This window comes from Podarcis muralis, chromosome 3 (genome assembly GCF_964188315.1).
Source record: "Podarcis muralis chromosome 3, rPodMur119.hap1.1, whole genome shotgun sequence".
NCBI classification, from domain to species: domain Eukaryota; kingdom Metazoa; phylum Chordata; class Lepidosauria; order Squamata; family Lacertidae; genus Podarcis; species Podarcis muralis.
Genome location: NC_135657.1, coordinates 888642 through 902004, shown reverse-complemented (window position 1 = coordinate 902004; position 13363 = coordinate 888642). Strand labels below are relative to the sequence as shown.

The window sequence follows — 13363 nt, the reverse complement described above, 5'->3', positions numbered from 1 at the left end:
CCCAGTTGCTGGAAACCTCAGGAGGGCAGGGCTGCTCTTGAACCCAGGTCCTGCTGACAGGCGTCTGGTCAACCCCTGTGAGAACAGGAAGCTGGACCAGAAGGGCCACTGGCCGGATCCATCAAGCCCTTCTTAGGCTCTTTCTCTTGTCCCCACCCTGGTGGTGGCACAGCCAGACCCAGCAGGGCACTGGAGGTGACATCGCCCAGGGTGGGCATTTGATGGAAGGATAAAGGAAGGATCCGTCCAGAGCAGAACCAAAGATCTGTAGAGTCGGAAGGACCCTGAGCAGGAGTCACAGCTGGAGAACCGCTGGCCAAATGGCCACCCAACCTCTGCTGGAACCCCTCCAAGGAAGGACAGCACCTCCCAAGGGAGCCCATTCCTCCCCCAGCCCTTTGTATATCATTCTGTTTCACAATTTAGACTACTCACTTTTACCTCCTTAAGATATCAATGACTTCCCTTCTTTTCTTCCATGGTTCACTTTACATATCATAAATCCTTGCATATTTTACAAAAACTATACCGTTCACTATTCCATTATTGCACCCATCAAAACTTATTTACGCTGTTGAATTTATCTTAGTGGTGATAGTGGATTCCCTACTGAGGGGAACAGAAGCAGTGATCTGTGAGCCTGACAAGATGTCTCGGGAAGTGTGCTGTCTCCCCGGGGCTAAGATCCAAGATGTAACTGAACGACTGCAAGGAATCATAAAACCCACTGACAAATATCATAAAACCCACTGACAAAGGATCTAGGAGTCTTGGTTGACCACAAACTTGACATGAGCCAACAATGTGACGCGGCAGCTAAAAAAGCCAATGCAATTCTGGGCCTCATCAATAGGAGTATAGCATCTAGATCAAGGGAAGTAATAGTGCCACTGTATTCTGCTCTGGTCAGACCTCACCTGGAGTACTGTGTCCAGTTCTGGGCACCACAGTTCAAGAAGGACACTGACAAACTGGAACGTGTCCAGAGGAGGGCAACCAAAATGGTCAAAGGCCTGGAAACGATGCCTTATGAGGAACGGCTAAGGGAGCTGGGCATGTTTAGCCTGGAGAAGAGGAGGTTAAGGGGTGATATGATAGCCATGTTCAAATATATAAAAGGATGTCACATAGAGGAGGGAGAAAGGCTGTTTTCTGCTGCTCCAGAGAAGCGGACACGGAGCAATGGATCCAAACTACAAGAAAGAAGATTCCACCTAAACATTAGGAAGAACTTCCTGACAGTAAGAGCTGTTCGACAGTGGAATTTGCTGCCAAGGAGTGTGGTGGAGTCTCCGTCTTTGGAGGTCTTTAAGCAGAGGCTTGACAACCATATGTCAGGAGTGCTCTGATGGTGTTTCCTGCTTGGCAGGGGGTTGGACTCGATGGCCCTTGTGGTCTAGTCCAACTCTAGGATTCTATGATTCTATGCTGCCAACGTTTTCAGCTGTACACAATTATTTCCTATACATTCAAAAACGTTTTCCAATGTTCTCTAAATGTATGTTCTTCTTGTTCTCTTATTCAACCAGAGCCAGGGCCTTTTCAACACTGGCCCCGGCCTGGTGGAACGCTCTGTCTTATGAGACCAGGGCCCTGCAGGATCTGATTTCTTTCCGCAGGGCCTGTAAGACAGAGTTGTTCCACCTGGCCTTTGGCTTGGAGCCAATTTGATTCCCTCCCCCTCTTTCTTTTTTCCTTTCTCCTCCTGTGATGAGGCTGCATTTTAATGTTTTAATGTTGTATTTTAATCTTGTTTTTTAAGTTGTATTTCAATCAGCTTGTTGTTAGCTGCCCTGAGCCCAGTCTTGGCTGGGGGGGGCGGGGTATAAATAGAATTTCCATCAGCGCATATCCCATCAGTTTAAGTTGCCATTCTTCTTTAGCTGGGGCCTCACTCCTTCTCCATTTTGGGGCTAACAAAACATGGGCTGCAGTAGTAGCATGCATAAACAACCTTTCTTGACACCTGGGAATTTGACACCCAACAGAAAAGACTCGGTTTTTTGGAGGAAAGTACTTTTAAACATTTTTCTTCCAATTCATTCTTGATCCTTTCCCAATACTCTTTTACCCGCATTCCTCCCCCAGGCCTTACCAGCTCCACGGTGCCAAAGCCCCCGGTGCCCAAGATGACTGGCTTCCCTCGCTGATCCCCATCTTCGTAGAAAACAGGGAGGAGGTCTTGGAGCTGCAGGGGGTTCTGAGCTCCCTCTAGGAAGGACCCCCTGGAGAGAGAGAGAGAGAGAGAGAGAGAGAGAGAGAGAGAGAGAGAAATCTTGCTGGAGGCTTTCCCTCCCTGGGGGGGGGGGGTGAAGATTCAGGTCCCTCTTCTGCGTGGGAAATGAAGAGGTCCCTCGCTCTTGTTGCCACCACCATGGCTAGCTGGAACAGCTGCCTTCTTTAGGCTGTGGGTATGCCCCTGATGCCCAGACCCTGGGAAGGGCAGTTGCCAGTGCCCCTGCTTGTGGGCCCTTCGCTGACCCCTTGCCAAGCCCCTCCTCACATCTGCCGCCAGCCCTGCAGTGACGCCCCAGAATCAGAAGAGACACAGGAGCAGAGACAGACAGAGCCAGGTCCCTCGAGCGCAATAGTGCTGACACCAGCTGGCAGCAATGCCACTCCAGGGCTTCAAGGTGTCTGTCCGCCCGGCCTGACCCACAGATGCCGAGCTTGGCTGGAGGTCAGGATGAAAAACAGCTGCTCTGTCGCTTCCCTGGGTCTCCAGCGAGGGATCCCACCTTGCTGTGGAGGGGGTCTTTCAAAAACGGGCAACCCCAGAGGGCTGGTCACTAGCCAGGCAAGGCGAGGCACCTGCCCAGGCTCAGGAACGCAGGGAGAAAGTGGCCAGGCAGGGGGAAGGCTGCCCTGGCGCTCCCCACCTGGACAGAGGGCAAAGGGCCTGGCTGCTGCCAGGTAGAGTTGGAAGGGGTCCAAGGGGTCAATCTAGTCCAAAATGTGGGCTTCTTTCTTTCTCCACATCTGGGCTCCCTGGACCACCACAGCGGCCCCCATCAGCCCCAATGCCCCCACCCAAACCGCAGGAGTTTGAGCACTGACCGTCTGGGCTCAGAGAAGAGGGGAGCCTCCTGCACCGCCGTTTCCCTGCGGGGAGGGGGAAGAAAAGGCGAAATCAGCAGAGTGAAAGGTCCCTTCCCATCCCTCCCAGCTCTTCCCAAACATGCGCCCACAAACACCCCCAGGGCCGAAGAAGCCCCCACCCCACAACCCAACCCCCCCCTTCCTAACTATTGGCGACTCTCTTCCCCCAGCCTCTTCCCGGGTCAAGGGAGTCGTCCTCCTCTAGGGCTCCAAAGAGCCCGCTCTGTCCCAAAGGGGGGGAATTGAGTACACAGGCAAAGTGCAGAAATCGGGTCACAGAATCATAGGATTGCAGAATTAGGAGGGACCTCGGGGGGTCATCTAGTCCAGCCCCCTGCAATGCAGGAATGGGGCTCAAATCCACGCCCCTGAGATTAAGAGTCTCGTGCTCCACCGGCTGAGGGTCACTTAAGCAGTTCTCAGATGGAGACTTGAAGCCAACTCTACCTCTTGGCAACATTCACCAAAGGGACTGAGCCCATTCGTCTTGACAGCGTGGTGTAGTGGTCAGAGCGCCAGACCAGAAGCTGGGAGAAACCAGGGTTCAAATCCCCATGAAGCTCGCTGGGGGTGACGTGGGCCAGTCGCTGCCTCTCTCAGCCTAACCTCCCTCACAGGGTCGTTGTGAGGATAAAGTGAGGAAGGGGAGAGCCATGCGTGGCTCCTTGGAGGAGAAATTGGGATATTAATGAGTTGCTCTGGGATGCCACCACAGCTCAAAGGGGATGACAGGATCCTGGATTGGGGCCTCGGGTGAATCCTTGGTTTAAGCAAGGAAGAGGAAGGACCTTGATGGGACCCCGCAGGCAGAGCCCACCCAATTCCGCAGGGCAGGAGGAACCCCCATCCCAGGTCCTGCCTGAAGGACGGGGCTGCCGGAAAGGGGTCAGAGGCCCCAAACACCCCCTTGCAAGGGAAGACCCTAAATGCAGACCTCACAACCCTGGGACTCAGTATCCACCACCTGAGAGAGTTCAACAGCCCAAGCCACATTCCCATCCACCTGACACAGTTGTATTAGATTCCGCAACAACAACAGAACATGGCGATGGGCCTCCGAGGACACATGGCAACTTGTGGAACGAGGCCTTTGTTTGAAAACCACATCGATTTGGAGATTAAATGCAATCAAACAGACATTTGGTGCTTCTGCTGGGAGTGGATGGGATTGCTGAATATTGATTGTTGCTTCTTGTATAAATAAGTGAAAACAATAAAATATGTTTTGGGGGGGAGAAGGAAGAGCATGCAGGCAAGACCAAGAGCCCGCTGGAGGAGAGGGACTGGGAGCCTCATCCTGGCAGCCCTCTTTCCGTCTCTCAAGCCCCCTTACTATTTTGCCTATTGAATGCTGGGTGTTGCTTATGTAACCTTGGTATATTTCTAGTATTGAAACATGTTTTTTCGTATGCTATTGCATTTGCCATTGTGTTGTTTTGCTGTGTTATTAAGAAATGGCTTCTTGCACGGTTTGCTTGTGTTCCTGATTCGCACTTTCAGCATGATTTTCAGCATATAAAGAAAAAGAAAGAAAGAAAGAAAGAAAGAAAGAAAGAAAGAAAGAAAGGGGGGCTAGAATCTCCTCCCGCAAAGTCTTGCTGAACCCCAAAGACGGGTTGCCTGCAGCTTCTACACACCCAGGGCCAGGGAACCCCAGATTTGGGTGGGGAGTGGTCTTGATACGGAGAGAGGAAGGAGGACAGGAATGCAACTCCTTCCACATGGAAGCCCCTTTAAAGGGGAGCCAAATACTTACGTCTCTTGGCTGCACATGGGGCTCAGTTCCTGAAAGTCCCTGTGGGAAAAGGCAGGAGAGAGGGGAGATGTCAGTTTGAGATCCCACTTGGAGGCCCACCTGGGCTCAGGTGCAGACCAGGAAGGCCAAAGGTGGCGCTGGTTCTCAGCTCCTTCCTGGCAGTCAGGATTGAAGGCAAACTCTGATTTGGGAGTCCAGAGACCTTTGACCTTCAGTTTTCTGAATGAGTTTCAAACACCCATCCTTGCAAAGAGCTGAGAGCTGAGCCATTTGGGGAACTGCTATAAGCTCAGAGGCTCCCAACGCTTTCAAGCCCCCGTCCCCTGGGCTCCATAAACTCATCCCCACTGCCCCCGACCCTATTAAAAAGCATTATTCAGAAGAACAGCAGTTTGCACAGCACACTAAGGAAGGTACTAGCACAGCAGAATTCAAAGCAGTAACAATTAATTGCGCATTTATCGAAATCCCAATTAAAAGTACTTAGTTTAACTCGACAAAACGGATGAACTCCATTCCGTGATTCCAGTTTTGCAAAGCGTGGTACTCATTTAAACCTCCAGCGCCCGCCTGCTGCCCCCTTCCCTCCTAGCACCCCCTAGGGAATCCCCAGGGCGTGAGACCATCCACTTTGGGGCACATGGATGGGGAACCCTCCTGAAATGTGAGGATGACCCCAAGCAGCCCCCTCGGCCCCTCCCCTCCTCCCCACAGACAGGCTCGACCAGATCCTGGCTTACTCCTTGGCAATTGCAATGCAGGTGACCTCCTCCTGGGCCCGGCAGCTGGCAGTCCGGCGGATGTTGCTGCGAGCGAGGAGAAGAAGCAGAGAAGGCCGTTCCCAGGGAGAGAAAAAGACAGAAGAATTAAGTCTATGCCAGGGATATTGGGGGGGGGCGCTGTGGGTTAAACCAGAGAGCCTAGGACTTGCCAATCAGAAGGTCGGCAGTTCGAATCCCCGCAATGACGGGGTGAGCTCCTGTTGCTCGGTCCCTGCTCCTGCCAACCTAGCAGTTCAAAAGCACATCAAAGTACAAGTAGATAAATAGGTACCGCTCCAGCGGGAAGGTAAACGGCGTTTCCGTGCTCTGCTCTGGTTCACCAGAAGCGGCTCAGTCATGCCGGCCACATGACCCGGAAGCTGTACGCCGGCTCCCTCGGCCAATAAAGCGAGATGAGCGCCGCAACCCCAGAGTCGCCCACGACTGGACCTAATGGTCAGGGGTCTCTTTACCTTTACCTGTGGCTTTATTGACAACTGCCTGCCAGGAAGGTGGGTCCTCTCCAAAACAGAGGGCCACCAACCCCCCTGCTTGAGCGCTTACTGCAAAGGTTTTCAGCCTTTTTGAGTCCATGGCTGCCTTGACCAACTAAGTTCTTTCTGCGGCACCCCTGGGTTGCGCCATCCCTTGCCTGCAGAGCTGGCAGCCCCTCACCCTTTTTCAAACACCCTCCCTTGTGGCGTGTTCCCTCTCCTTGGGAGTCCTCTGGGCAGCCGCAGCTACCATCCCTAGTCTCGGAGGTGCACCCCCCTGCCCCAAAGAGAGGTGCCTCCTCACACTGCCCCACAGGGGCCTGGGAAGAAAGGGGGAATTTCTTCCAGGGCTGCTGCAACAAACAGCTGTGCAAGCCTTGTGGAGGCAGAGATGCGAGAGGGCATCAGAGGAGGGAGGGAAGGAAAGAGGGGCAGAGTGCGGGGGTCAGGGGGGATTGCTATGAGGAATTATGAAATATGGAGCAAGCCATTGTGTCAGCAATGAAAGCATTGCCTTGACTGGGTTTGATTCATTGACAATAATTTCTGATCGAATCCCACAGGCCTCCGCATCTCTGCCATTTGCTTTCTCTGCACCTGACAGGCACCTATAAGCCTTCTAAAACACAGGCCAGTTACTTCACCAGGCATCCTGGGTCATCAAGACAGAAGGTAGCTTTGATGTTTAGGTAGTTTAATCTTTAGGTAGATCTTAAGGGCTAGGAAGAGAGTTCACAAGGAGATGGTAAATACTGCCATTCTGCCTCTCCTGTTTATGACCTCTGGGTTTGCTAAAAGCATTCCTCCTTGTTTCCTATTTTCTTTACTCTGAACTACATATATGCATGCTCAAGTAGGAAATAGTTTCTTTGTAGTTAAAATAATTTCTTCTGATCTGACTTTGGCCCAGTGGGGGTTTTGAAATGCTCAGAGGACATCTGATTGGTTCTTACGAACACTGTGTAAAAAGTTCTTTGTGAATAAAACGACCTGGGCCAAGGGGTGGACAGGATTATTATTGGCACCTCCTCCCAGAGTCTTGCTGGTCAAGCCTCGTGTGTATTTTAGTAACCAGAGTCCAATCCTTCCTTGCCTTGGGAACGCTACCACAGAGGCCAGAGGATATTTCACCAGGGTTGCCTGCAGCACCCCTGACCATCATTCAAGGCACCCCAGGGTGCCAAGAAGGCACACGGGTTGGAAACCACTGGCTTACCGGATGAGAGACAGCTCCCCAAAGTGGTCCCCGGCCTTCAGGACTCGGATGTGCTCCTCTTTCCCCTCCACGCTCCTTGTCACCTCCACCTGTGGGTCCCAAAGAGGGCATGAAGCAGACTGGGCAGGTGCATGGCTGGCCTCCCCAAATCCCCTCTGCCCCATGGCCAGGGAGGGGGGCGGTCCTCTCCCCACCCGTCAGTGGCCCTGGCATGGGTGTGGCTGGCCAGGGACTGCCCTGGAGGTCACTGCAGGAGGCCTGCCTATCCTGCTGCTCTTTGGAAGGGACCCCCGAGGGTCATCCAGTCCAGCCCACGATATGCAGAGAGACTCTTGACCCTGCCAGAGCACACATGCAAGAGCCCAGCTGGGGCAGAGGGCGGGGGAGAGGTTCTGGGGCTCTTGAGAGGCACACCCTCAGCTCCACACATGTGGAAGGCTGTCAGTGAAGTTGTGGGGGGCGACACTGGGCATTCTCCCTTAAAAAAACTCTGGGGTGGAGCGGGGAGGGGGCAAGGACGAACTGGGACCCACCTGTCCACTGAGAATGAAGAAAAAGGTCCTCCCCTCGTCTCCTTCCTGGATGATCATTTCATCCTGGGCGAAGGTGCGCTGGAGGGGGCAGAGAAAAAGATGCTGCAACTGGGCACCAGTTTACCCACAAGGTCGCCTCACCCCACTTGTGAGCCCCACTTGGCTGCTTCAATCGGCGGCATTGGAGCTGCCACAGGTGCCGCGGAATACCCATTCCACCTTCGTAAGAACCTCCGGAACTCCCTGCCCCTTGACGCTAAACAGACAGCTTCACTGTACTCCTTTTGGCGCCCGACATTCTTGTTTAGACAAACTCACCCAGATGCAAGATCAAAATAAAGAGCAAAAATAGAACAAATCAATAACTCCCGCCCCCCCACACACTTTAAAAAGCATATAGGATGTCAATCAGCCCAAGGCCTGGTTGAAGAGGAACAGTTTTGCCTGGTGCCTGTATAATGAAGGTGCCAAGCGAGCTTCCCTGGGGAGAGCATTTCACAAATGGGGAGCCACTGCAAAAAAGGCCCTGTTCTCCTGTTGCTGTGAACTTTTGTTCTTTAAGTGTTTTAACTTTTTTGTATTTTAAAGTATTGTTGTAGATTTTTCTGGATTTTTAAAACCTTTTTGTAAACCGCTCTGAGGTTGTTTTATCCCCTTATTTCTTTTATGAAATGAAGAAATAGCTATGCACAGAGGGAGGGGAAGGAGAAGCGGAGCCTGTGTGCCCACTGCCCATCCGTCTAGGTACTGGAGATCACAACTTTGGCAAGCTGCAGAGCAGGGCACTGACCTCCCATGCCAGGCCAGTACCAGAGGCGAGAGGGGGGAGCATGGCTACCCAGGCCACATCATTTTCCTGCCCCCACACCCTACATTTGATTCCCAGAGCCAGATGGAGCAGCAGCTGAATCCTACTGGGCATTTGACAGCGGCAAAGGAAGCCCTGGGCGTGCCAAGGCCCAGGACCTCTGTGCCACCCCCCCTGCCTGCCCCCTGAAGCAGCAGGCTCCCCCTGCCCAAGAGAAGGACCGGCCCTTGTTACCTCCTCCGCAGAGTCCAGCAGCTGGGACAAGGCAGCATCTGACAGGCCTTGGAGAGGCTTCACCCTGGAAGAGAAAACAGAAATGCCCCGGATATCCCAGGCGTGGAATCATAGAGTCGGAAGGGTCCCCCAGGGGTCATCTAGTCCAACCCGCTAGGACGCAGGAATCGCAACGAAAGAATCCGCCAGGCCAAAGGCAGCCTGCGAGCCCCAACACCAGGTGGCGTTGCCCAACTGTGGCGAGGAAATGCACTCGCCGCATGCTCAGAGGTACCCTCTCTTCACTGGGCAGTCAGTTCTCAAGCCCTGAAGGGAGCCCATCTGCCCTCAGGCCACTTGCTTGTCCTCTGTCCCCACACCATCCCAGGCAGGCAGCAACCAGACGCCATGATGGCCGCTGCGGAAGGAGGAGGTGTGCGATTGTGTTTGAGAGAGAGAGAGAGAGGGAGGTTTCACAACAGGTTTGCCCAGAGAAGGGAGCAACAGATTCCTGCTTGGAACAGCCAAGGGGTGGGGGGTGTCCAGCTGCTTAAGGGGGGGCTCCCTGGCCAGCCTCACCTCCGCAGGCCAGCCAGCACCTCTGCCCTCTGCCGCTTGGCATTCTCGGTGATGATGGTGCGGTACGTCTGGCGGTCGATGGCCCATAGCTCCACCAGGGTGAGCGCTGGGGGGGAGAAAAACAGGATTGGGGTTGCATTGAGGAGACAGGCGATCCCGACACACACACCCCCGCCAACATCTAAGCCCCTCCTTGCCAGGCAACTCTGCACTGGCCCCGTTTGGAAAGCAAGAAGAGGCAAGACGCCCCCTGAAGAAAATGTGCGGCTGAATAGCTTAAGAAGAGCCTGCTGGTTCTAGGAATCTTGGCAGACTGCCTCTGGAGCTGGAGAATAATAATAATAATAATAATAATAATAATAATAATAATAATAATAATAACAATAATATTTTATTTATATCCCGCCTTCCCCAGCCAAAGCCAGGCTCAGAGCGGCTAACAACAGTAAAATAATACAGCATTCTAAAATCAAATCATTATGAAATCAGCTCAAATCAAATTAATGCCAACCATTAAGCTAGAGTTATGGGAGGATCGCCAAAGGAGGGGGTCAGGCTGTGCCTTGGTCAAAGGCCTGGTGGAACAGCTCCGTCTTGCAGGCCCTGCGGAAAGATGTCAAGTCCCGCAGGGCCCTAGTCTCTTGGGACAGAGCGTTCCACCAAGTCGGGGCCAGTGCTGAAAAAGTCCTGGCTCTAGTTGAGGCCAGCCTAACCTCCCTGTGGTCTGGGACCTCCAGGATGTTTTTATTTGAAGACCGTAGGGTCCTCCGTGGGACATACCAGGAGAGGCGGTCCCGTAGGTACGAGGGTCCTAGGCTGTATAGGGCTTTAAAGGTTAAAACCAGCACCTTAAACCTGATCCTGTACTCCACCTGGAGCCAGGGCAAAGGGGGCCCCATCTAGCCCAACCAGATGCCACAAAGGGGAACCAGCGGGCGGCATCTGAGCATGAGAGCATCTCTGCAACTCTGCACTGGCCCCGTTCGGAAAGCAAGAAGAGGCAAGCCGGCTGTCAAGGAGTGTGGCGGTTGCTCGAGAGTAACCAGGCAAGACTCTGTCTTTTGCAGGCTTTATTCTTGGTGCAAACTATTTACAGTGCAGAGCGTCATAAGTTCATGTCTGGCTCAATCGCTAGAAGTATCCGGGAGTGGTCGGTTTTTGTACCTCCCCCAGCATAACAGTCACGTCACCCCCAGCCTTTTCCACCCCTCCCTGCACCGCAGACTACTGCGCAGAATGGGCGCTGGCAAGGGCCCGCTTCCCGCCTCTCTGGCTTGCTCAGGCTCAGTGTTAAGGCTCTCCCTGGCATCCTCTGGCCCCTGCACTTCTTCCCCACTGGAGGTGGGGCTTCCCTCCTCGCCGGAAGAGATATTTTCGGAGGCTCCCTATAACACAACTGCCCTTCCACCTCTCGCCTCTGAGTTGATGGCAGTTCCCTGACACCGTCCCCTGAAGAAAATGTCTGGCTGAATAGCTTAAGAAGAGCCTGCTGCTTCTAGGAATCTTGGTAGACTGCCGCTGGAGCTGGAGGTTCCATTAGACCCTCAGAAGGGCCCTGTTGGATCAGGGCAAAGGGGGCCACATCTAGTCCATCGCCCTGTTCTCACTGTGGCTGACCAGATGCCACAAAGGGGAACCTGCAAGAAGCATCTGAGCACAAGATCATCTCTCCTCTCCTGCAGTTTCCAGAAACTGGGATTCGGACTGATACGGAAGGAACAAGGGGGGGGGGTACCCATCCTTGCCCGGGATTTTTCCGTAACAGGACGCACGGCTGCCTTTCAGAGGCGCCTCCATGACCCACACGCCAGTGAGCCAAGGGGCCTGGCTGCCCACATCCCTTGCCCCGATACCTGCCCTTGGTGGGGGCCTCCCCTGCGCAAGAATGCCCCCTGCTTCACCATGCGCCTCTCCCCACTCCTCACAAAGCGCAACTGTCACATGCCAATGTCATAAATGCGTGCGAGGGTGTTGCGGAAGGGAACGGCAATTTCCAAGACGCGGCGTGGGCAGCTCTCTTGCCATTAACTTTCTCAAAAAAAACCCCACCACCGTCGCATCTCGACTGGCAGCACGCGGCATCGCAAGAGGCCTGCCGCGCTTCAGATGGATGATAAACATGGCACCGGAAAGTCCTCGTTCCGGAACTTAAGCCAAGGGCTGGAACTTAAAAAGCAGGGGGGGCCCCCCAATGTTTCTGATGCCCCCCCCCCCAGCAATCTTCCGGAGACACGAGGGACGGGAGAAACAGGGGAGGCTGATGCAGCCTCTGTTCAATAGGTAGAGGATGCCATTGTATCATCGCCATGGCAACAGGAGAAGGATGCCCCAGTCGGCTTGGCTGGCAAAGGCAGGACCCACGGAGGAATTTGCTGCCTCCTGGGCCCCAAACAGGCAAGAAAGCCGACACTCGTGGGCAGGGATGGCTGCCCAGGGCAGAGACCCACTTGGGGCAGGCCCACCGCTAATGTGGGGGGCGGTGGGCTTGCAAGTGGGTCAAGTCTTACCCAACGCTTGGTTCCCTCCCGGCTCTCAGCCTCATTATTTCAGATAAGTGGAAACCGCTTCCCCAGCTGCTCCGTGTTATGAGTAGCTGCTACCGTCAAGTTATTACATAAAAGCTCACACTCCCCCTTTTGTAGTGCATTAAAAAAACTTGAGTGGTATCTGGGGCACAAAAGCTTCTGCCTCAATATATTTGTTCATTTTTTAAGGCGCCGCAGGAGCCGGGATGACGTGCCGTGTTTGGGTTATTATTCTGGTTATTATTCTCTTAATTAAACCTTTTCAGGGAAGAGCAGCTGCGGCCACGGATGATGCCCTCGGCACTCGCATCCCCTGCTCTACTCAGGGGATCCGACAAAAGGAACGACTTGTTCATGCAGCGCGGAGTGAAACTGCGGAACTCCCTCCCACTGGGGGGGGCAGCCATGGACTCCAACCGGGACGGCTGTAAGAGAGGATTGGGCAGATTCATGGAGGAGGAGAGAGCGGCCCATGGCTAGCAGCCAGGATTACTACTATTATTTATTAAATTTGTATTCTGCCCTATACCCGGGCAGGTCTCAGGGCACTTCACAACATCTGGTATGCAGGATGAGACCCTCCCTGCCTGCAGACTGTCTCACCAGAGTGGTGCATGCTCTGGTTATCTCCCGCTTGGACTACTGCAATGCGCTCTACGTGGGGCTACCTTTGAACTTGACCTGGAAACTACAACTAATCCAGAATGCGGCAGCTAGACTGGTGACTGGGACCACATAACACCGGTCTTGAAAGACCTACACTGGCTCCCAGTACATTTCCGAGCACAATTCAAAGTGTTGGTGCTGACCTTTAAAGCCCTAAACGGCTTCGGTCCAGTAGACCTGAAGGAGCATCTCCACTCCCATCGTCCAGCCTGGACACTGAGGTCCAGCGCCGAGGGCCTTCTGGCAGTTCCCTCATTGCGAGAAGCCAAGTTACAGGGAACCAGGCAGAGGGCCTTCTCGGTGGTGGCGCCCGCCCTGTGGAACGCCCTCCCATCAGATGTCAAAGAGATAAACAACTACCAGACTTTTAGATGACATCTGAAGGCAGCCCTGTTTCGGGAAGCTTTTAATGTTTGATCCATTACTGTATTTTAATATTGTGTTGGAAGCCGCCTTACCTGTGACGGTGGCCGTGCGCCGGCAGTTGTACAGCACAGCCAGCTCCCCAAAGACGTCCCCCGGGAGCAGGCGGCGGAGTTGGCGTCCTTTCTGCGTCACGCTCAGCTCCCCTTCTGCAACGGGAGAACAAGGGCGGGTTCACACATGCACACACAACACGCCTGTTCTTGCCACTTTGGAAGCTCAGCACTTGTAGAAGCCGCTGCTGGGTGCCAGGTGGTTGGAAAATGCCTTGGGGGGGGGGCTGGGCAAAG

The 13363-nt window shown here is 53.8% G+C and overlaps 1 protein-coding gene across 5 annotated transcripts in view; it reads right to left on the bottom strand.

Annotated features, from left to right (window-relative positions):
* The window catches only part of LOC114595005 (cGMP-dependent protein kinase 1-like), a 52450-nt gene that overhangs the window by 9915 nt on the left and 29172 nt on the right, over nucleotides 1–13363 (bottom strand). For all 5 annotated transcript variants that reach the window (XM_077926689.1, XM_077926687.1, XM_077926688.1 and 2 more), the window contains exons 5-13: nucleotides 13109–13222; nucleotides 9460–9565; nucleotides 8902–8965; nucleotides 7860–7937; nucleotides 7327–7415; nucleotides 5596–5661; nucleotides 4856–4894; nucleotides 3058–3102; nucleotides 2096–2225 (exon numbers count right to left, since the gene is read on the bottom strand). In XM_077926689.1, the coding sequence (XP_077782815.1) occupies nucleotides 2096–2225; nucleotides 3058–3102; nucleotides 4856–4894; nucleotides 5596–5661; nucleotides 7327–7415; nucleotides 7860–7937; nucleotides 8902–8965; nucleotides 9460–9565; nucleotides 13109–13222 (731 nt within the window). The remainder of the gene's footprint in view (nucleotides 1–2095; nucleotides 2226–3057; nucleotides 3103–4855; nucleotides 4895–5595; nucleotides 5662–7326; nucleotides 7416–7859; nucleotides 7938–8901; nucleotides 8966–9459; nucleotides 9566–13108; nucleotides 13223–13363) is intronic.